General features: G+C 40.0%; 1 protein-coding gene across 5 annotated transcripts in view; it reads left to right on the top strand.

Annotated features, from left to right (window-relative positions):
- The window catches only part of SMAD2 (SMAD family member 2), a 107,457-nt gene extending 95,266 nt beyond the window's left edge, over nt 1–12,191 (top strand). For all 5 annotated transcript variants that reach the window (XM_082416618.1, XM_082416620.1, XM_082416617.1 and 2 more), the window contains one exon: nt 111–12,191. In XM_082416618.1, the coding sequence (XP_082272744.1) occupies nt 111–234 (124 nt within the window). In that variant the 3' untranslated portion in view covers nt 235–12,191. The remainder of the gene's footprint in view (nt 1–110) is intronic.
- Nucleotides 12,192–22,457: the final 10,266 nt, after the last annotated feature.

A 22,457-nucleotide genomic window follows, 5' to 3' on the forward strand; every position in this document is an offset into this window, starting at 1 on the left:
AGAATCTAGGTTTTAGTATATATTGATACAACCTTTTGATTTATCTAAATTCTTCCATAGCCATGTTATTCTTTTAATTTCATAATTATTTTCTTGCATTCTTTTAACAGAAGGCAGACGGTAACAAGCACTCCTTGCTGGATTGAACTTCATCTGAATGGACCTCTACAGTGGTTGGACAAAGTATTAACTCAGATGGGATCCCCTTCAGTGCGTTGCTCAAGCATGTCATAAAGCTTTGTCACCAGTCAAGTCCCATCAAAAGACTTAATGTACCAACTCTTCTGTCATAGTATTTGTGTGTGGTCCCCGTGGACTGTTTACTATCCAAAAATTCAAGAGAAAACAGCACTTGAGGTCTCATCAATTAAAGCACCTTGTGGAATCGGTTTCCTATGTTTGAATATTAGATGGGAAAATTAGTGTCTAGAAATACCCTCCCATAAAGGAGGAAGAGAAGATTTTAAAGACTTACTGATGTCTTGTTGGGCATAAGACTGAGTGTCCCAAAGGTTGATTAATAACAGTAGTAGTTATGTGTACAGGTAATGTATCACGGTCCAGTATCACAGGATTGTGCTGTTTATATACGTTTTCAGTTTGCATAGATTAGGTGTGTGTGTGCTGCTTCTTGATTTAGGCAATCCTTTATAAAGTTACAGTACCTAATCTGTTATTCCCACTTCTTTGTTATTTTTGTGTGTCTTTTTTAATATATAATATATATCAAGATTTTCAAATTATCATTTAGAAGCAGATTTCCCTTGTAGAAAAACTAATTTTTCTGCCTTTTACCAAAAATAAACTCTTGGGGGAAGAAAAGTGGATTAACTTTTGAAATCCTTGACCTTAATGTGTTCAGTGGGTCTTAAATATTCATTCTTTTTGTGTTTGTTTACTTACTGCTAAAACCTTATGGAAATCTTTCCAAACCTCTCCTCCATTTCCACTTTTGTCCTGATACCAAAACAGTGTAGCGTGACATCCATCACCAATAATGGTTGCACTGATACCGCCAGCACCAGTTAATTCTGGGGTACGGTAACAAATCATATGGAGTAAGTCCCTTTGTCTTATACCAAATTTCAGTTTCAGCAGATGATAATAGACTTGTGTAACCTAGCAGTCTTTTGATTTATCTTTACACCTCATAAAAAATGCACAGGTGGCAGTATAATTATTTTCAGGGATATGCTACAATTATTTCAATATATTTATCCTTTTTAAAAATTCAGTCTATCGATATAAACACTCTTTAAAAAGGTATTTTAAAATATTTCAATAGCAAACCTAGTGCTCTTTGAGTTGAGTTTCATTTGATTTAGTTACCAGATTGTATTATGAAATGGACCTTTTGTAAATGTAATTACTTCAGCAAAATACCTAGAAAAGTAATGCTGAGGTATGATCAGCAGGTAAAGACCATCTGTTTTTAAGGTATGTTGTATTAAATTTATACAATCTATGTTATTTTACGTAATTATGAATTCTGAATTTTAAAATTTGGGGGAGAAGCAGTTTAGCAAGTTTTTTAGCTTATAATTACCTACAGTCTGAGCTGTTCTTAACTAATCCTGAATATGTGGTGACTATCAGAACCAACCATGCTTTATGCTCTACAGTGACAGGAGATGTCAGAAACTCTGTTGGAAGTCCACCCTGCAGCAGATAATCCTTATGTTTATTGTTAACTCATTGCAGTTTAAACATTTCTTGTTTGCATCTCAGTAGAAATGGAAAGTAACCACTCCTGGTCCCCTTCTAGTAAGTTTTCATATTTTTAAAGACAGATTATCTTTGGTACTTGTTTTTTGAAACCATATTCACCTTTATCTACAGGTGTTATTTTCAATACTTTCAGCATTGCTTGTTTTCTATTAGATATTCCCCATTTTTCTATATTTGTGTATGCATGTATGTGTTCATGTAAACGTGGTATAGTAATTTTTTATTCATTCAACAAATATTTATTGTTCACCTGTTACGTGTGCCAGGAACTTTCTTAGCCTTTGGGTAAAGGTGAACAAGACAGATAAGGCCCTTGCCTTTGCTGAGATAGCAGTTTCTATAATGCTTAATTAGCTTATTTGTCTATGAAGGAGATAAAACAGGGTACTGTGATAAAGCATAGCAGGGGGAATGCTTCTGTAAGGTAGTGATGCTTGAGCTAACACTTCGGTGAGAAAGGAGCAAGCCATGTGGAGAGAAAAATAGGCATTCTTGGCAAAGAAAATGGCATCAAATGCAAAGGCTTATTTTAAAGGAAACTCATAATTTACTAGGTGTTTATGCTTTATACAAAAACCTCTACACAGGTCCAAACTTGAGGATCAGATTAGTTCTACAGTTTATAATAGTTGAAGGTGGCCTTACTTTGTGATAGATTGCTTCATGTGTCATTCTCACTAATATTTCCTCTTCCTCACGTCCTTACTGTAAAAAGTTTACACCAGGTCAGTACCATTTAATTGAACAACCCTTTCTTCAGTTCTGCCTTGGACAAATTTTCACCATTGTAGTGACGGGCTGCTTGCTTCCAGATGTCCTGCTGCCCGATAATTATTACTTCTACAGCCCATCCTGTGGATAGAGTAAATGTCCCAGGTATTACCACCGTCAGACCTGTTGGAAATGTGGAGGCTCTGCCCTTTGGAAGTGTTTACTTACTAGAGGACTTGTAGTGATGTTAGGGAACACTGTTCTTTGTCTGGGGGTAAAGAACAACTTTGAAAGTGGTAGAACATCCTGGCAGTTGCCCTTGCATTGATATGTTAAGCAAAGCAGTACCATCTGTAACATTTCAGTAGTGGATCACATCTCTACAGTTATGGTGGGATTCTTCTGTACAGTATGAAACTGGGACTCACCTCTTTGGAAGCACCCATGTATTCAGTGGTTAGACCTGTCAAGCAGTTGACTTTGTGGTTGCAGTGGTTTACATTTGTATGAGTGTGTTCAGTGGTCTTCCTTGCTTTTCAGTGTGATGCTGGTTTTGCATTCTATTTTGGCCACTGTGGCCTAATTTTTGCTGATTGTTTTTTCCCTTTATAGGGTTTGTTTTCATTCTTGTAAGTGATAAGATCTCCTCTCTGTAGAATTTTGTCTTTATTTAGATTAGCAACATCATTTAGAATTTCTTCTACACAGTGCTGGTAATTTCCTCAGTTTAACAACATGAGAACTGAATGATCATGCTTTCTATCACATTTCTAAGATAAATGGTGATTTTCACAGTGGATTACATACACCTTAGGGCTGGTTTAGGGAATTGGAGGCTGGTGACATTCCCACTGACTTTGGCCTGGCCAGTGGCAGCATCATTTTTATTCTGTGTTGGAGTTCCACATAGGAACTCCAGTAGAATGATTTCTTTCTTAAAAAATTTGTACTGCTTAAAAAAAAAGTTTGACTTTCCTGACTAGATTTGAACTATACCAGTTAGTGTGCTAATTGTACATTATGATATATATTCATTCAATAAACATTTATTGATGCCTGTTCTTTACCTACCCAGTGTGATAGATGTTGAGTAATAAAAAGATAACTGGGATTTGGTACTGACTCTCAAGCCATCTTAGTCATGTGGGGTTACTTTCTCTCTCAGGACCTGTCACTTTGCCAGAAGAAAATCTGCCTAATTTTTCTTGAAAGCTATATATTCTTACTCTGTACTCTTATTCTGTATTCTAAGTATATATTTGCAAATTGTTAATATCTGGGGTTTTTTTAAACCTCATATCATATCTAGTTTTGCTTGGTTCATCTGTCCTTTAAACATTGCCAGATATTCTCCTTTGTTGAAATTATTTTATTGATAATTTCACTTTATTTGTGCCTTTATTGTCAGTTTCATCAAGACTAAGATTTTGAACTTGAAAAACAATCCGTCTAGTCTCTTGCTAGTTGAAATCAAATAAAAGAGTATATATACCCAGTTGGTTTCTCTACCTCTTCCAAAAATTGTCCAAATATACCTTTAACATCTTTCTTTTTTTAAAATAACTAAACACTTTGAGCATTTACTCAATAATCAGTGCTCTCCTGGTCTGGTTGATGGTGGGATGTAATGTAACGCAGGACAATCCTCACTGTACTTAACATCTGTCTTTATGTACAGTCTTTACTTTCATAGCTAAACATTCCAGCTTCACAGCTTGCCACCCCTCCACCATTCCCCAGTATCTCTTTAGATAACTAAGTAGACTGTGGACATAAGCAACCCGTGATCTTGTCTCTTACTCTGGTGCAACACGTTGAGGTTTAGACATAACACATTATTGCCCATTTTCTTTCCTTCGTGAACTTCATTTTGCTAAGTCCTTTATATTCATCAACTGAATTTTATTCTTCCTTCCCTTCTCTTGACAACATGTATCCCTAGTGGTTTTGCTAGTTGCCCTCTTCCTTGCCAACCATGTTGTTTCTGCGTACATCAGAATGTTTCTCCTTTGAACTTTACTAAAGACCAAAAAGGGCGGTGCTGTTCAATCCCAGGGTCCTAATTTCTTCACCACGAAGGTTGATGTTGTTCAGATTGGTCAGTCACTTAAATCTTACAAATGGCTCAGAAATTCTATCCAGTTAAATGTTTTTGTGACGATAGCATACGTTGTCAGATTCTGTTGTAAATTATGTTCAGGATTATGAACTTTTCCAGTAGTTTGTTGCAGCCAGTGATTTCCTCATAATACTAGCCCTGTTTCCACCTTGGGGCATATTGGGTGGTTGTATTTAGTACAATGAAGAGTAATAATGATAGTGTGTGGTGTCTAGAGGTTGTCAAGAGTCCTATTGAATTCCTTTTATATCTTCCTTTTCAAGTTTTCATAAATATTTTGTCTGTTCAGACTACCTTTTGTGTGTGGGGATTGACGGACAAATTATCTCTTGTAGTGGAATTCCTATGTTTGAAGCCTCAACCAGGAAATGTGAGCTATACTAGATATAGATAGCCTCATGATAGCTTTTATGATGAGAACTTGTCTAATGTGTTCACATAACTTCTTGAGTAGGAACTGTTTTATCTTGGATATTATAGCTAACTTTATATATAGCATAACTGCCTTAAATCTTTTTAGTAGGAAATAAATTATAGAATGTATATGTATGGATTTATATATACATATACACTCACAGAAAAATCTTAACAGTAGGGGTCATTTGCATACATTTTAACAGTGTTCAATGATTCTATTGTTTAAATCTCATATCAGTAAAAAATTCTTAAGTTTCTTGCAGACATTTTCCTTTCATGGACAGACCATCAGGGTAAATTTTTTATTCTGCCAGGGTCCTAATTTGGCGGTTCAGTTAGTATGCCATTTTTAGGCAGCTTGACAATTAAGAATCATAACTGGAACATCAAAAAAAAAAAGCTCTGAGTGGTCTCTGGAAGGTACTTGCTTAAGGTTACCTTTTTTTTTTTTTTTTAATAATGTTAGATTGTGTGTCCGCCACACCTGCTCTTCCCCCCACCACCACCCCCCCGGCATAAGACTGCTGCTTAAGATACCCTGGGAAGCACCACTACCAACTCAAGTTTTCCTGTATTGAAGGGTAGCCTCAGGATGACTTTCTTAGCTGTGCTCAACAGAAATGGATTTTCCAAAGTTCTTTGGGCCATTTCTGAGTCACAGAGTATCTGACCAGAGTATATATTAGCCTGAGTTAACTTCAGTGTTAATTGGTTTGCTGCCATGAGATCCATAATAGACCCAAAATTTCACCATTGATTGAGATGTAAGGGCCCTTTGAAAGAATAGTACCACTGATGTTAGGAGTGAGGATTCATTAACTCCACACAAAGGACTTTTAGATTTTTCTCCAACCAAATTTCCCCCCAAATTATATTCTTCTATCCTCTTTAAAAAAAAACAAAACAAAACAAAACAAAAAAAAAGCTCATACTTTCTATAGAATTTCCAGTTTGCTCTTTTGGGTGGGGAGTAGGGATTTACTTTCTCTTTCTAATTAAAGATGCTAATTTATTGAACCATGAAATCCATAATATATTGATTTAAGGACAAAAGTGAAGTTTTAGAATTGTAAAAGTACTTAACTTACATATTTTTCATTTCACACTTGACTGTTCTTTCTCCCTATGGCTTTAAAGCTTTTGGCTGTTTTACAGCGTTAGTCACTAGGTAACTTGCCATATTTCTGGTTCTGTTAGTCCTACCGATTACAATGCTGTGGCATAAAGTTAGTTCTCAGCATTTGTCTGTAGGAATAGAAGTCTTACTAAAGTCTTTTTCTTCCAAAGAGATTTTCCTTTCTCAGTAAGTTCCTAAGAAAATAATTGTTTGTCACTCTCTTTATTCACGTTCTTTGATTGTTCAAACAGCAAAAAAAAATGTTGGTGAAAACGATTAGGGTCCTTTTCTGATGAATGTATGTACCTGCATTAAGAATGTAGTCATTTATTGGTTTTATGTAACTAATATACACACAGATTAATTTTAATCAGGAGAAAGAATTACCACATAGCAAGTAGGTAACATGCATGGCTTTTACATTTTTTAAAAATACCCTATTTTTTGGCAAAATGTAGAACCCAAAATGGTCATTTCTTAGACCAACTTTACCTCAGGCTTCATTTTTGCTGTTTTGACCCTGGCCTTTAAGGCATTAATATTTATATCTTTTTATTAGTGATAGTGAAACTGTGACACTAACCATTTCTATACAAGACAGCAAAACAAGAAAAACTATAAAGATTAAGATGAAAGCAGTTGTGTGGTTGTTGAGCTAGATCACAGCATTTGTAGGCAAAATAAAAACATTCATATCTGAGAATTTTTTTTTTTTGCCATTTTTTCCCAAGGCCAGACCTTCTGGTAGAGCACAGTTAAAAGTAACATAATTCTGGGCCTTTGTAATCTGAGGGAAATAGCCCCAGTTGGCAGTCTTCATGTTAATATATGAAACAAGAATGTAGGAAATAGTTGGCGTGTTTTCACCTAAAAAGAAAAGAATATGAAAAGATATAAAACTATTATTTAGCTCACAAAATCTCAAAAAGAGACAGTAAAATGCTACACAACTGGACAAAACCAGAAGAACCTATAGAGGATTTGTGGGAAAACAGGTTTCAAGGATGAACGTTTATACACTGCTCACCAATTTGCTTACGTTCTACCAACTATTCTTAAAATTGACACTGTTAAATAAGATACGGACTTCTAGGAACTAACGATTAGCAAATGTCCTAAAAATATTTTTGAGCCAATTCCCTCATAAGTAGCCCTATATACTCTTGAAAATTCTTACCTTTTCTCTAGCGATACTAAGGGAGGAGTGAGTAAGTAGTGTTCTTAGGGTGACCAACTGCCCTGGTGTGCCTGGGACTGAGGCAGTCCCCTGGATGCAGGACTTTGAGTGCTAAACCCAGGAAAGCCCCAGGCACACCAAGGAGGAGCTGATAGCCTTAAGTGTTCTTGTGACTTACCCTCAGCTTAAACACTGTAATAGTTGCAATTAAATTCAGCTGCCCTATAGCATATGTGTCCTCCAATCACTTACTATTGTGTATGGAATGTGCGATGTATACCAGTAATAGCTAATGGCACCAACGTGGTAGTGAGACTAACACAGTCATCCAGGGAAGATAACTGGTGGTTTAATGAAACAGAAGAGGCAACTAGCTAGCAAAGTTCTTCAGAACCTGTGTGTATATGTAAGTACAGATCATGTCTTTATGGGGTTAAATTTAATCTGAAATTTAAATTTTCACAGTAAAAGAAAACTGAGTAATGCTGTGGATTTCTTCTCTCTTGAGGGAAAATATGGCCTTTGATGCTCTATCCTCTACTACATTCCCCAGACTATCCTGCTCAAGAAGCCAGAATGTGGCATTATTATGTTTATTCTCAGTGAATGTTGTATTGAGATTACTAAATGCATCAGCCAGTGGCAGGTGAAGGAGTCGGGTGTCCTGATCCAGACTGAGCAGCACCCTCAGTTCTGATGGCCTCCTACCCCTCAGGTGCTTACCAGCTGCAACACCGACCGCGGGAGGTGAGATTTTTCTAAGACGGCATTAATTTTGTAATGCAATATGCTGGATGCAGAGTCTGTTATTGTTTCCCTGTGGTAGTCCTCAGGCTGCATCCTCTGTGCACTGTGATGTAGATGGTAGATGTGTTCTTTGTAAGCTTTAATCCTATGATTGTCAAAATACGATGTGTTTCCTTTTTTTTTTAAATTAAACAATGAGCTGAGGCTTTATTTCAGCTGGTTTTCAAGTTAAAATTGTGAAATACTGATTTCCTTCCCACCACCCACACCAAATATTTTAGTCTATTTAAAGTACAAAAAAAAAAGTTAAGAAAACGTTGCTTAAATGTCCTGTGATTTCTGGTCAAATTTTATATATATTTGTGTGTGTCTGTGTATGTGCTTTCACTTTTTACCTTGTTGGCTCTCTACCTGTGTTAATAGTACTGTCACCATTGAAAGGTGAACATTTTTCCTAGCATTAAAAAAAAAGCGATTTGAGTTGTTTACCATGTTATTACGGGACTAATTTTTAATCGTTTTCATTGATTTTGATTTAGACTGATCTATTTTTAGAGGGGATTATATTTTGCTGACCACACTCTAAATTGTACAGAAACAAAAAAAATTTGTTGTGTGTGTTTTCACATAATGGAATTATGCTATTGAGTGCATCTTTTTATTTTTTAAGTTTGGTGTTACATAAAAAGATTATCCCACTCCCCTGGCAGACAGATACGCACTGCTTAGTATACATACACAAAACACACCTCATAGTGCTAGTAGGTTAGGCATTTTAGTTTACTTCAGAGCTTGCCTGTACCAAATAATGATCTAATACACATGATCTGTACTGTAAACGGACTAGAAAGTGAAATTCACATTTACCCTCAAAATGTACTCTTAGCAAAAACAGCAAATGGTATTCTTTTAAAGATTTCATTGAAAAATAATACATAAGACGTACTTATAATTAATATCATCATGAAATAATTGAAAAACAAACTTTTTAGATCAACCAGACTTTCTTCGTGCCTTGCAGGAACTCGGTTCCTAGGATGAATCAATACTTCTCTCGTTAGCAGACTGCTTTCATTAGACCATTTAAGACACCTACTTTAGGATGCAACAAAAGGGACCTCAAAATCTAAAATACACTCTGCTACTTGGCATTGAACAGCCCAGTGACTAGCTTGATGTCGTTTTGTGTTGGTAGGAAACCTACTTAAACAAGTCCTACTTAAATTGCTACACCATACAACTCTATAAACAATCTAAAAGGAGCCTTCCAGCATTGAACTGCAACATCACTTCAGTTGACAGATGACTAGAAGAGATCCTTTTCCATCGTCACTTCACCCTGGGAACTTTCCTGCTTGTTACCCTGCTGTTAGTGACACTGGTTATCTGCGCCGGAAGATTTTTATAGCAACCCCAGTGTCCATAATTGTGCATATTCGAGGGGCTGAAGGGTAGGAGAGAAGTATTATTTGTATGTTTGGACTTTCTCACCAGTTGGCAAATCCTTTTTTCCCACTTGCTTCAAAGTAAATTGAAAGCCCTAGTGTGGGAACCATGCCTATTAATATCAAACAGATGTACTCCAGTGCCCTCATTCTCAGCATGAGGTGTGCCCAAGAACTAGGGTGAAGATCATGTTCATCCGCTGCTCAATAATATATTTGCACCATGCAGTTATCCAGCTTCTTTTTAACAGACTCTCATCCTTTTCATCAAAATAATACAAGATGAGCCCAACCTAAAAATTAAAAGTTTGCAAATGTAGGAATCCAAAAGAAAAAGTCAAAGGCATACATAAGCTGTTTTCTGCTGCAATGAATATGAAAATACTTGTAGAATTGATCTGATGTTAGTTTGCATGTAGACTTAATTACATTCTTAAAGCGGACCCCATTAACTGAGGGCAAGAACATTGAATCAGACTTACGGGTAGCAAGTTCTGGGATAAGCCAACACGATCTTTAGGAAGCTATGAGAGGATAGAGTGTGTTACTGTGCTCCAGTCCAAGCTACATGACCTTATTTGAGATAGGGATTTGCCATAGTTTTTATAATCTTTGATTTTTTTGTACCTACTTTAATGCTGTGCAGCAATAAGTTTGTTTTAAAAGTTTAGAAAGTAGTTCAGGAAAGAGATAAGATCACAGAGGAAGGAGAAGTTGCTTCTGAACAGTGTGGTGCAGAACGAGGAAGGACAAGATACGATTTAAGCACAGTGTTCAAGGATGCATTGAATTTGGATAGATGGAGAGGACTTTTGGGGCCAAAATGAGGTCTTGGAACAGAACCTGTGGCTCTGAATGTGCATGAAAGCTGGACAACTTTACTGAGCTGCTATGTATGGTGAGCAGAAAACTGACAACCACAAGCTAGGTAGGTGCTACTGTGAAGCCCACATCTAATAATGGAACCTAGATAGCCAGGAGATAAAAGCCATACATAACTCTACACTTTGGGTCTTGTAATCTACACAGAGATTGTGCTACTGAGCTGGCTGGCTGGGGCAGAGGACATGAGAACACCAGCCATAACCGCAGCCGAGGATGGACTGCTTGTTTGGGGCGGGGGGAGTTTAAACATGTACATATACGTGTGTGTGTATTAAGTGAAATTTAACTTTCTGCTCACAGCTGGAGATGATTAATCTAGAGAACCCTCTGAAATTTTATGCAGAATTTTGTGTACTTGTAGACTCTTATGGTGAGAAGTAGCAATCATCAGAGAGGCCTTAACCACTGCCCAACAGTGATTCCATTGAGACCACCCATCTTGAACTTAAGCTAGAATTAACTCTGATTTTCGATCTTGTTAAGGTTTTTTCCATGAGAGATCTTATCTCTAAGCTATTTTAACTTGTTATTGGCAGTATTTGATCACACTATTTTAAATATAAATGCCATGTAAATAAGATTTTGATATAACTGATGACCCACTTTTAAATGGTTGCAGTTTTTAAGTATGTTTTGGCTGTAGTGGGAAAAAATGAAGATTTACACAAGCCTAGCCTAACATCTGGAATAAAAGTATTCTAGGTTGCCTTTTTATATTGAAAATATTTTTATATTGAAAAAACAGATTAATGTCTTTGTTTTACCCAAGAACCACAAGTTACTTCGTTCCAACTTTTAAATCAAAATCTTGAATAATAGCATGTGGTGTCACCACATTTTAAAAACGTACTTAGTCAATCATAAACACATTTTCTAAGGAATTGAATTTTATAGAGATAATTGAATGCTTTCATCTGTAACAGAATTAGCGGCCTGCAAACCACTGTGGTTTCTTGCTTTGCTCTGAAGTTGTTAAAGGGGGAATTTTCTGCTCCAAGTTACATGCATAAAGGAAGTAAGATGCAAAGTAAAATTCAGTTTTTGAATTCTAAAGCAACAGCCACTGACAAAATGTTATCCTCTAAAAGTTTAACTACTTTTTAACTAAACAGTTGTATTCCCCTCTTTTACCATTCCAGTATCTAGGTGCTTAAATTAACATAAGTATAAAATCAAATATGTTAATAAAATCAAGCTAGACTTGGTAAACTAAATTTGGAGTAAAGTTTCTAGCAGTGTCTATATAACATCTCATATGGTGTGATTTTCATTCACCAAAATGTTACTTAATTCTCTATGTTCTGCTTCCCCCTATTTCCATCCTACCCCTATAACCTCCTGCAATTAACCCTTAGAAAACTGCCTTATCTTAGAATATTTAATTGATTTGTTTCTATGTTTTTTAAAAGCCAAAATCACAAAAGGGAGAGATGGCTAAGAATCTGGCTTGTTATTACATCCTCCAGAAAATCACCTTTTAAATGGGTGCATATTTTGTGTATCCTCTCTTAATTTCTATTTTTGTGGGTGTACTTTTATTCTATTGAGTATTGCCATCAAGGAACAGCTAATCTTCAAATTTACAATTTACATAATTAGTGATTGGCTGAAAAGGGGTATTGAACATAAAATCTAAGATAAAACTGAGAAATGGGGGAAGATTTATATAATTTAGTCTCTTGGTTGTTTGGCTGTTTCTCAACTGGGAATAGCAATGTCTTAAAGGACATTTAAGCAACAAAAAATGCTAAGGGTGGAATGCTTGAAGAAAAGAGCCCTGTAACGGTCAACTACTTCAGTTATCTTGGATAATGGAATAAAACTCAGTTGCCTTTTTAAAACAAACTTTTTCTGTCTTTAATGACTTTGGACAGAATCACATTCTGCTAGTTTTAAGCCTTGGTTATCATTTCTGATGTAATGGAAAATACAGCTGAACTCAGAATCAGAGGTCTTCCGTTTGGACCCTGATTCTGCCAATTTATGGTGACTTTAGATAGATAATTTCAACAGTCTGCTTCAAGTTCCTCATTTCCTCCAATTCCCCAAAATGAGGGGTGGTTATGAGGATTAAATGAGAACACTTTACACAGAGTAGAAGCTTAGCGCTGGAGGACTGAATCCACAGTCGAGGGAGTGTCAGGAGGTGGTGGCAGCAAAGAAGGTCTTTGCTCCCAAACCTGCCTCAGAAAAGCGGCAAGAGATACCACACTGAGAGATGTCAAGTAAATGAAAACCTATGGGAGCAGCTATCCGTTGCCACAGAAGTAATGCATAACAACCATAAAAGCCCAGTGGCGTGCAAATTGTAAACATTCGTTTAGTTTACGAGTTAGGTCAGTGATTTAGATGGGGTGTCTCTGGGTAGTTCTAGTTTTGCCTGGCTCGCTGGGGAGGTGGCCTTGACTCAGCCCTTTTCTGTGTGTCATCCTCCTGCAGCTACCCCAGGCATGTTTCCATGAGGTGGCAGGAGGGAACAGCAGCCGAACCCAGTCCCGCAAGCCCCTTTCAAGTCTGCACCCTCCCTGCCGAGCGATCAGCATTCCCCAGAAGCAAGCCCCAAGCAAAGCTCAGAGTGGAAAGGCACCACACAGTGAAATGGCAAAGGAGGAGGGTACCAGGAGGGTGAAGAATTGGGGCCCTAACAGCAATCTATCCACCATGCCCACGCTTTGTTCTGTCTTACTGTTGTACTTGTTTGCCAGTGAAGAGTGGGAAATGTGGGGAAGCTGAGGAGATCCCAAGCTGGGATCTGTTTGGTTCAAGTGTTTTCAATCCATGGAGCATTAAGTAGAAGCCTCTTCTAACACACGCCATGAAGGTGAGTTAAAACCAAAGCAATGTATTTTCTGTCTACTCTAGGTTCTTCCTTGTGGTTGCCCCTGGCCATTATCATATGACCGGAATTAGCACCCTCTAAACTTTGAGCCTGGCTTGTACAGAACTAGGAGAGTCCACCTCACAAATGAGGTAAAAAGAAGCCTTTGATTCAGAGAAACCTTTTCTCTTAATGATGAACTTTATATTCATTAATGCCACTTCCAAAACCTTTCTGGGACTTCTTACGTGCAAAGAAGCTGTATACCTGCTGGACCTTTCTAGAGGCCTGAAGTGCTTTAGGAAAGATTCACCAATAATAATGATGGATCACGGTATGTTGTAACTCTGACACATTTTAAAAAAGAAAACACCACAATTATCTGTGTCCTGTTTATTACAAGTATCAAAATTGTCTGGAGGGGGCTTCCCTGGTGGTGCAGTGGTTGAGAATCTGCCTGCCAATGCTGGGGGACACGGGTTCGAGCCCTGGTCTGGGAAGATCCCACATGCCGTGGAGCAACTAGGCCCGTGAGCCACAACTACTGAGCCTGCGTGTCTGGAGCCTGTGCTCCGCAGCAAGAGAGGCCGCGATAGTGAGAGGCCAGCGCACCGCGATGAAGAGTAGACCCTGCTTGCCGCAACTAGAGAAAGCCCTCACACAGAAACGAAGACCCAACACAGCCAAAAATAAATAAATTAATTAATTAATTAAAAAAAAAAAAAGTTAAGCTCCAAGTCGCCCTTTGATGATATTTAAAAAAAAATTGTCTGGAGGGTCTGAGTCTCTGCTGTGGAAGTTGGGAAGCAAGCATTTTTTTTTTTAAATCATTTATTTATTTATTTATTATTTTTGGCTGTGTTGGGTCTTGTTTCTGTGCGAGGGCTTTCTCTAGTTGCAGCGAGTGGGGGCCACTCTTCATCGCGGTGCGCGGGCCTCTCACTGTCGCGGCCTCTCTTGTTGCGGAGCACAGGCTCCAGATGCGCAGGCTCAGTAGTTGTGGCTCACGGATCTAATTGCTCTGCGGCATGTGGGATCTTCCCAGACCAGGGCTCGAACCTGTGTCCCCCAGCATTGGCAGGCAGATTCTCAACCACTGCGCCACCAGGGAAGCCCAGCAAGCATTTCTTTGGTGACATGGCTAGGCTTGGTAGCCCTGGAAAGTGGAATTGACTTCAGCCTTCAACTCTTAGGTGCCCAATGTTTCCTTACCACATTTTTCAGAGAACTGAGTATATTTCTCCTCGAATATATGTTTAAATGAGCTCCCCTTCCCCATATTCCTCTTTAATGGTCACACAACTCCTTTTGTTTATCACATTCATGGAAATACACAAAAATACTCTGTGGTCTTTTACGTGCAGCACAGTGGATGAAACTCTTTATATTTAACTTCATAATATACCCATTATTTTTGTAAAATACAAAAGCACCAGCAAAAAAATCATCCAGATTACAACAACCAGAGAAAACCACTGTTTGGTGGTGTAATTTTTTCTTCTCCTTGCTTTGGATGTATATGTATTTTTAACGGGAAATGTTTGAAGCATCTCCAGCAGCACATTGAGTTAGAGAAAGCTATTACAAATCATAAGAAAAATCTCTAAAATGCATTAAGCCATTCAGCAAGCCATAATGGACAATTTTTTTTTAACTTGCTTTGAGCAACACACAAATTTGGTGTTTGAAATTAAATATAAACAGTTTAGACATTCTTTTCATGCATGATTTTTTTATGTGCCTTAAATTGACTATATACTTTCACTAGTATATTTGAAACTAAACGTTTCTTTGTCATGTCTGTTGCAAGTGTCCTAAAATAAAAGTGTGCAGTGGAACCAAAGAATTTTATTGATCAGCTAGCATTGTGTTCAGATATAATGAGCATAGAAAATGTATTGGACATACATAGTATTAAACATGCCAAGCTAATCAATTAGTAATATTAAACCATTCGTGATTACTTCCTTGTTCATGTTTTGGTAAATTGTTTAGGCAGTTATTAGATGAAGTTCTATCTTTTCTTATTATCCAACTTATAAATGTATTATCCAGAAGTATTATGCATTTTACATACAATCCAAAAATGTCATAGTGCGCTTTGGTATTTTTTTAAAAAGCTACATGGTTATATAAGAACATTTTATCATGAAAACCAAAACTTCTGAACAATACATAGATATAGTTAAAAAAAAAAAAAGAATTTCCTTCCATTCCAATCCACTTCCACAGCCCTCCCTGAAGAAAGCCTTTGGGTATTTTTGTCTTTGCTAAATGTGGTCTGGGAGCTAAAATTTGCAAGGAAAGTTGATCTTATCTCCAGGTTCTAAGAGGCCCCGCGGTGAGATGTATCTTTATCGTCCCTTAGGTGACCCCCCCTGCTAGTCCCACGGTGACTCTCCAGAACTTTCATTCTGCTCACCACCGGTGCCTCTTTCTCCCCTCCTCAGCCCAGTGGCAGAGAAAAAGTTGTCTTGTGTCAGGACTAAGCCATGGTCTCTGAGCCCAGCTGGTTCTGCGTGGCTTCTCTAGAAGGTTTCCAATCAGTTATTCCTTCTCAGATTTTCAGTTCTCAGTGGCCACTTGCCCTTTCCTACACTCCCACTTTAAAAGACAACAGGAAAATGAAGACAAACTTCCTTGCAACCCCATAACGGCTTTCTGTCCTGCTGTTCACAGCCAAGCATGTTGAGACCAGTTTGTACCAGCCATGTCGATTTTCTGTCCTACCACCTTACTGGCTGAAGTCACTTCTCCAATTACTGCACTTGCCGTTGGGTGCTGCACTTGTCTTTTCCCTCAGACTGGGAGGAAGTGACGTCCCGTCCAAGGCTAATTCTTGTACCAGTGCTTAGATAACTGGTTTCCAAAATGGAGTCACAGGGAGATCTTTTAAAATGCAGCATCCCTGGCCTCCCCTGAGGGATTCTGATTTAGCAGGTCTGGAAAGGAGCAGTGGGAGCTGCATTTTTAGAAAGCCCGAAGTGACTGTCAGCCAGCAAACCCCTGCTTTAGACCACATTTCCCTGTGAGCTTTCAGACCTTGCCCCGTCAATGCTATTCCATTTTCCCACCTCCCACACATTGCAACTTAGACCATGCAAAAGAAAGTTGCACTTTCTTTATTTCATATCATTAATTTAGAATTCCTCGTCAGCCCCATCTGGCTTTATTTAGGAGGGTGTGGGAAGAGGTAGATGACCTTAAACTTGCCAGTCAAAGATAACTCATTCTCTTATTCCAACAGTTTATCTTGGGCTTCAAATTGCCTCTTTGGAATAAATGCTCAGCTTTTCAAAGTGTCTTCCAATCTTCCTCCCCGAGATGGCTCTAGTGGATGGGGGAGTAGAAGTCACCTCTGGGTGACAGGGGAAGTGGTTCTCCAGTGAGTGTGCTCAGGTCCTTGGGCAGTCTGGCTCCTGCTGTTCCATCCTGCTGTCTCTGTTCAGTGGCTGCTGTCCTTACTGAATCTGCTGGTGCATGTGAGTGACTCCTTGGCTTTTGTTCACATGTTGGCATGTCCCGCTGCTGACCACAACTCTGCCATTGCCCGTGGTTTCAAGGTCTCCCCTTTCAACAGCCTTCATTTTCCAACTTTAGGACTCTTTATCTGCTGACTCTTGGAAAAGGAGGAGATTGGAACGTTGGGATGTCCTGAGCATCTTGCTCAAGCTTTGGGAAGCCAACAGAGTCTTCTCAGACTAGCTGGTCAGCTCCCTCTACCAATCATGAGCTAGTGCCCCTAAGCCATATTGCATATGCCTCTGAGTCGCAAGAAGGACTTCTCTGAGTGTCTCGCAATCTTCCCCAGGCTATGCCTAGGAAAGTGGTCCATTTACCCATCATGCAATTTCTGTCTCACCCTCCATCCCCATCATGCCCCCTACACACACACACACACGAGTATTGACCCTGAGAGGAAGGAAAGTGAAGTCATGGGTGTTCTTACTTCTTTACAACCTACTCTTCCTTTCTGAATCCTTCTCTCTCCCTACCCTAGGAGTCTTTCTACTTTCTCCCTAATGAAACGACTCTCCTTACCTCATATCCCAAGTTCCCTGTATCTATGGCTAAGAGTAAATCTCCACATTCAGTTGTCCCAGTTTGCTTTTGGTATGTGAATGGAGTTCTTAGAATTTAGAACTCCCTTTTCATTCTCAATAAAACCCGACTTGACTTTCAAGACTCCTTACTTCATCCTAGAGATGTCAAAGAATAATAAAATAATAAAATAAAGACTCTAAACGTCACAGCTGAGTAGTTACGATGCTATTACTCTAGTACATAGCCTTTTCTGTCCTGCCATTATTAAGCATCATGGCCTTGCTTTATTGGAAAGACTGCAGGAGGAAAACTGATGAGGAAGATGGAATCTTTAATATTATCAAAATATTGGCTCTACATAGACATTCTTACCCCAGACTTGCTCTCTCTGGCTTCAGTGTTTGCCTGTTCTGGTCCTAGTACCTTGAATGTCCTCTCTTCAGCCTGATATAATGTTAGTCATCCCTCAAAGCCCAGTTCAGATATCACCCCCACCAAGGACCTCTCTTTATTCTCTCCAAACTTCTTTGTCCCTTCTGAGCATTTCCTTTGTCATTTGTTTATACTGGTGGGAGGGCATTTATCATGTTATAATTAGACCTATGTACACTTAACTTCCTTGCTAAATCATGAGCTCCTTTCTGCCTTGGAAAGCTCTCCAGCTTTCACTCTGCACTTCCAAATTTATCCATTCTTCTTGACCCAGTTTAAATTTGATCTCCTCTGCAAAGTCTTCCCTAACCACCGCTATTGAAAATTCCCTCCCCCCATAGCAATAGCTGGCAGCAGCACTTGGAAGCTCGTGAGAGGTATATACACAAAATCTCATATGGAAGCCCTGGGAGAGTGACACGGGCACTCCTGAAAGAAACCTCGACAGCCAGTTTGTAAGTATCGGGGCCTTCAGGAAGAGTGGTTTAGATTTAATGAACGCCACTTCGATTATAAGCTCCTTGACGTCAGAGGCTAAAATCAGTTTTTCCCAAACATTTCTTTTTTATATACGCTACATCTTTGTGTCCACTTCAACATTCCCAGCAGTGCCTTATGCGTAGCGGGCATGCAGTAAATGTTTCTTGATCAACTGACAGGTGCTCAGAAAAACTTCCCTGATTGGTCCTCTTGTGATGTCTTCCTTTTCTGACAGCTCATTAATTTTTAAGTTGTTTTCCTTGAAATGCTTGGTATGCTTCTTTCCTCCCTCCACCTTTTTTTTTTTTTTTTTTTTTTTGCCTTCCACGGGGTCCCATCTTGATCAGCTGCTCTCATTTTCTCCTTTGTGATCACAGGTTTTGGCAAGCCCTGAAATGAGTGTGAGCTTGGGGTGGGAGCAGGGGGAGAGTTGGGATTGGGCACCAACCCAATCCAGCTCATAGAAGTAAATGGTACCTGGAGGTGCTAAAGCACTTCTCTGAGTTTCAGGGGTAGCTTTTTTCAAAACACTGGAGGCCATGAGGCTTGTGGTTCTCATCCTGTCCCTGGAAGCCAAGTGGACTCGGCTTAGTCCTTACCTTCCATGCGGGGCTGGGGGCTATGAGTTAGACTGGTCTCAGTTGAAGCTGTAGATACTGCAGTGTGGTCCTAATGAACACCCCATGGCACTCCAATCCTTGGGGGACGGTGGTGCTCATTCCAACAGAAAAACCTCTAAGTCAATAACTATGTCTTTAGAGAACTAGACAGGCACAGAAGTTGTTTTGACCTGAGCACACCAGGATTGGCACCCCCCAAATCAAGGGAATGAGGAAGATGCTGAATCTGGAAGACGGTGCAAGAGTGTGAAGGTTCAACCATGGCTGCGCCTGAGGATGCATGGGGCTATTTTATTTACATTTCTAAATCAAATATGCTGGTTGATCAACCAGTCTTTTTTTGTGCCTCGCACTGTGGGTGCTGTAGGAGAAACACCACCTATCTGGGAGAACCTTGATGTGCTGTCATGGATGTAACCAATTCTGATTATAAAGCAGAATGGAATCAGATCCAAAGCACAGTCTGTGGCATAAAGTGCTGCAGGGTCCCAGAGGGAGCAATGAGGGTGGGCCAAGATGGCGAGGCGAGGGTGGGTAGCATTTGACTTTGAGAACATAGCCTGAGCAGAGGCACAGTGGGGATGGTGAGCGTGGAGGAAGGGAGGTGCAGGGGACGAGCGGTAGAGGGGTGGGCAAAGGGAAAGTTCAGGAGGGTCTAGAACAGGGAAATGACTTGATTGGTGGCCATTTAGTTTATTTTCATATGTGTACAATTTGGAATTTGCTTGGTTCCTAGAATTCCTGGGTCAGGTTACTCCTTCCTAGGATGAGAAGCCATTCCACGGGCCCCGCGTACCTGGCTGTGGCTCCTCAGTGACCGCACTCAGATGAGCTGTCTAGGCAGCCAGGATAGTAGGAGCCCGCTGACTTCATGTCTGCAAGGGTACGTGTTTCCACCATATAATTACCAGCATGTAACAGACTTTTATCAGCCCTCTTTAGGATGGCTTTTGGCAAATGGGGTAGAAATCTATCATGCATTTAAATTATCAGACTCACAGACATAGAGAACAGACTTGTGGTTATCAAGGGGGAGGCGTGGTGGGGGAGGGATGGACTGGGAGTTTGGGGTTAGTAGATGCAAACTATTGCATATAAGATGAATACACAATAAGATCCTACTGTATAGCACAGGGAACAATATTCAGTATCCTGGGATAAACCATAATGGAAAAGAATATAAAAAAGAATGTGTATATGTGTATAACTGAGTCACTTTGCTGTACAGCAGAAATTAACACCACATTATAAATCAACTATACTTCAGTAAAAAAAATTATACCCGGTCTCCTCTTTAAAAGGTTTTCTGTATCAACTCCACTCCACTCCATATCCAAGTACGTCTCAGACCAGGAAGCAAAAGGAAGTAGGGAGTTTGTTCTTTTGGGTTGAGAATTAAGAAGAAATCTCCACCCAAATAACAGGTGTGTGGTGGGAAAAAAATGACATCTCCCTCACTATTTAATCATCAGGTAAGGAGAGGGGCAGAGGAGTGCTTGGTATGGGGAAACCTCAGAAGATTTAAAGAGAGTTACAGACAGACAAGGCTGAACGTTGGATGTCATCCAACAAAGCTCTTAAAAGATTGGAGTAACTGCCCCATTTTTGAGCTCTGACCTAGACCTGGAGGTCTGGGAGACCTGGCACAGACTCAAGAGTGCTTAATTATCTTTCTGGTTCTGGATCCTATTTAGCCCCCTGGGAAGGGGGGCCAGGTGTGGGCCATTCTTCATAAGAGCACATATCTAGACTGGCTAGTCTACTTTAAAATCCCCTGTGGGTTTCTTAACCTCTTCCTGGTTCAGTTTCCAGATTGAAGTGTGTCCCTCCCATCCCCCACCCCCCGACACTGCCTGCTTCTGGCCTGGAAAACTGACATCCCTTTACACCAACTGACATCTGCCATATGCTTTAGGGAACTGAATAAAAGGCAGGGGCGGGTGGAGGTGGGGTGACTAGAGAAGCTTCAGGCCTGACCTGCAGTGTAGAGACTGCCTGTTTCCATGACAGCACAGAGCTTCTCCCTCCCACTGACCACCAACTCCCACAAAGATGCCAGAGGACAGACTTGTTCCTGTGATGCTATTGTTGAGAACTTTACTGAGAATTCTTCCTTGAGCTCTGCCTGCGACACCTTTAGTAGTTCTTTACTATGGTGAGGTCAGTGGGCAAATTGTTGGAAGCAACTCAGATTATTCAGTTGATTATCAGGTAAGGGGCTGTTGAGCAATAAAAGCGGAACAGAAGCAATGGGAGTGCTTTTCTCTGCTGTTTGTAAATTAACTCTGATATCAATTCTTAAAGCCCAGAAATATTTCCAGCAAAGCAAGGCTCACGGAAATCCTTACAACCCTCCTAGTAACATCCCCATTTCACAGATGGCAAAACTGAAGCACACACAGGTCAGTGTCTTGCCCAGGCCACTCAGCCGGTGAGTGGTTGGGTGGGATTTGAGTCCAGGCCTCTGGGGGCAGAGCCTGAGCTCTTAACTGTGATGCCGAGTTGCCTCTCTCTACTTTAAAGGGCATCTCTCATCGGAACGTAACAGATCCACTGATTTAAGAATATTTACGTTACAGTGGTCCTCCGTTTTCTGCAGTTTTGCTTACTATGGTTTCAATTAACTGTGTCAACCGTGGTCCGAAAATATTAAATGGAAAATTCCGGGAATAAGCAATTCATAAATTTTAAATTGTGCCTGTTCTGAGTAGCTTGATGAAATCTCGCACTGTCCAGCTCCATCCTACAGGGCATGTTCAGTGTATCGCATTGTTTAGTCACTTAGTAGCGGGTTAGATTATCAGATCAACTGTTGAAGTATGGCAGGGCTTGTGTTTAAGTAACACTTATTTTACTTAATGGCCCCAAAGCACAAGAGTAGTGATGCTAGCAATTCTCTTATTGTACCTAATTCATAAATTAAACTTTATCATGGGTATGTTTGTATAGGAAAACATTTAGTGTATATGGGGTTCGGTACTATATGCTGTTCCAAGCATCCACTGGGGTTCTTGGAATGTATCCCCTGTGGATAAGGGGGACTACTGTATTTTATAGTCACATTTCCAGCGCTCCATGAGGGCAGGGGCTCTGTCTTCTAATTTGCGTCTCTACAGAGCTGTGCACTCAAATGTAAAGGATGATTGTAACACACAAGGTTGTCCTTGTTTTCCCAGTGAGGAAATAGAAGCTCAGCCCAGCTAACTCACCCGAGGTCACTTACTTTTAGACCTGGGATTTGAACCAGAAGCTGCCTGGCTCTGCTTACCCTCTTCAACACCATCTGTGGTAGTTTGATTCCTGTTTGCCATGGGAAAGAAGGAGGGTCAGAATCTGAGTTTTCCGAGCCATCCTCCTGTAGCAGCCCCTTCCCCCGTCTCCTTAGTTATGTCCACTGCTCCGCTGAGCCTTCTCCTGCTCTGTGGTTCCGTCTCCCTTGAGGAGGTGGGGTAGGTGGTGATCAGAGCAGCCTCCAGGTTCGGGGTGGAGGGCACATGATTTTGTACAGAGGAAGAAGAAGCAATGGTTTCTAGTCTTTTTGGACACAAGGGCCCTTTGGGGTCTTTGATGCTCTTTGATGTCTTCAGGGCACTGTCTCTGTGACTCTTAGGTTCTCTTCCGGGGCTGTAACTGACAGGAGAGGAATGCTGTGGGTAACAAACAATGATTGCAAAAGTCCTTCACAAACTAGAGAGGGGCCATAAAGTTTTAAAATGT

The sequence above is a fragment of the Balaenoptera physalus genome (assembly GCF_965194825.1).
Source record: "Balaenoptera physalus genome assembly, chromosome: 12".
Taxonomy (NCBI): Eukaryota; Metazoa; Chordata; class Mammalia; order Artiodactyla; family Balaenopteridae; genus Balaenoptera; species Balaenoptera physalus.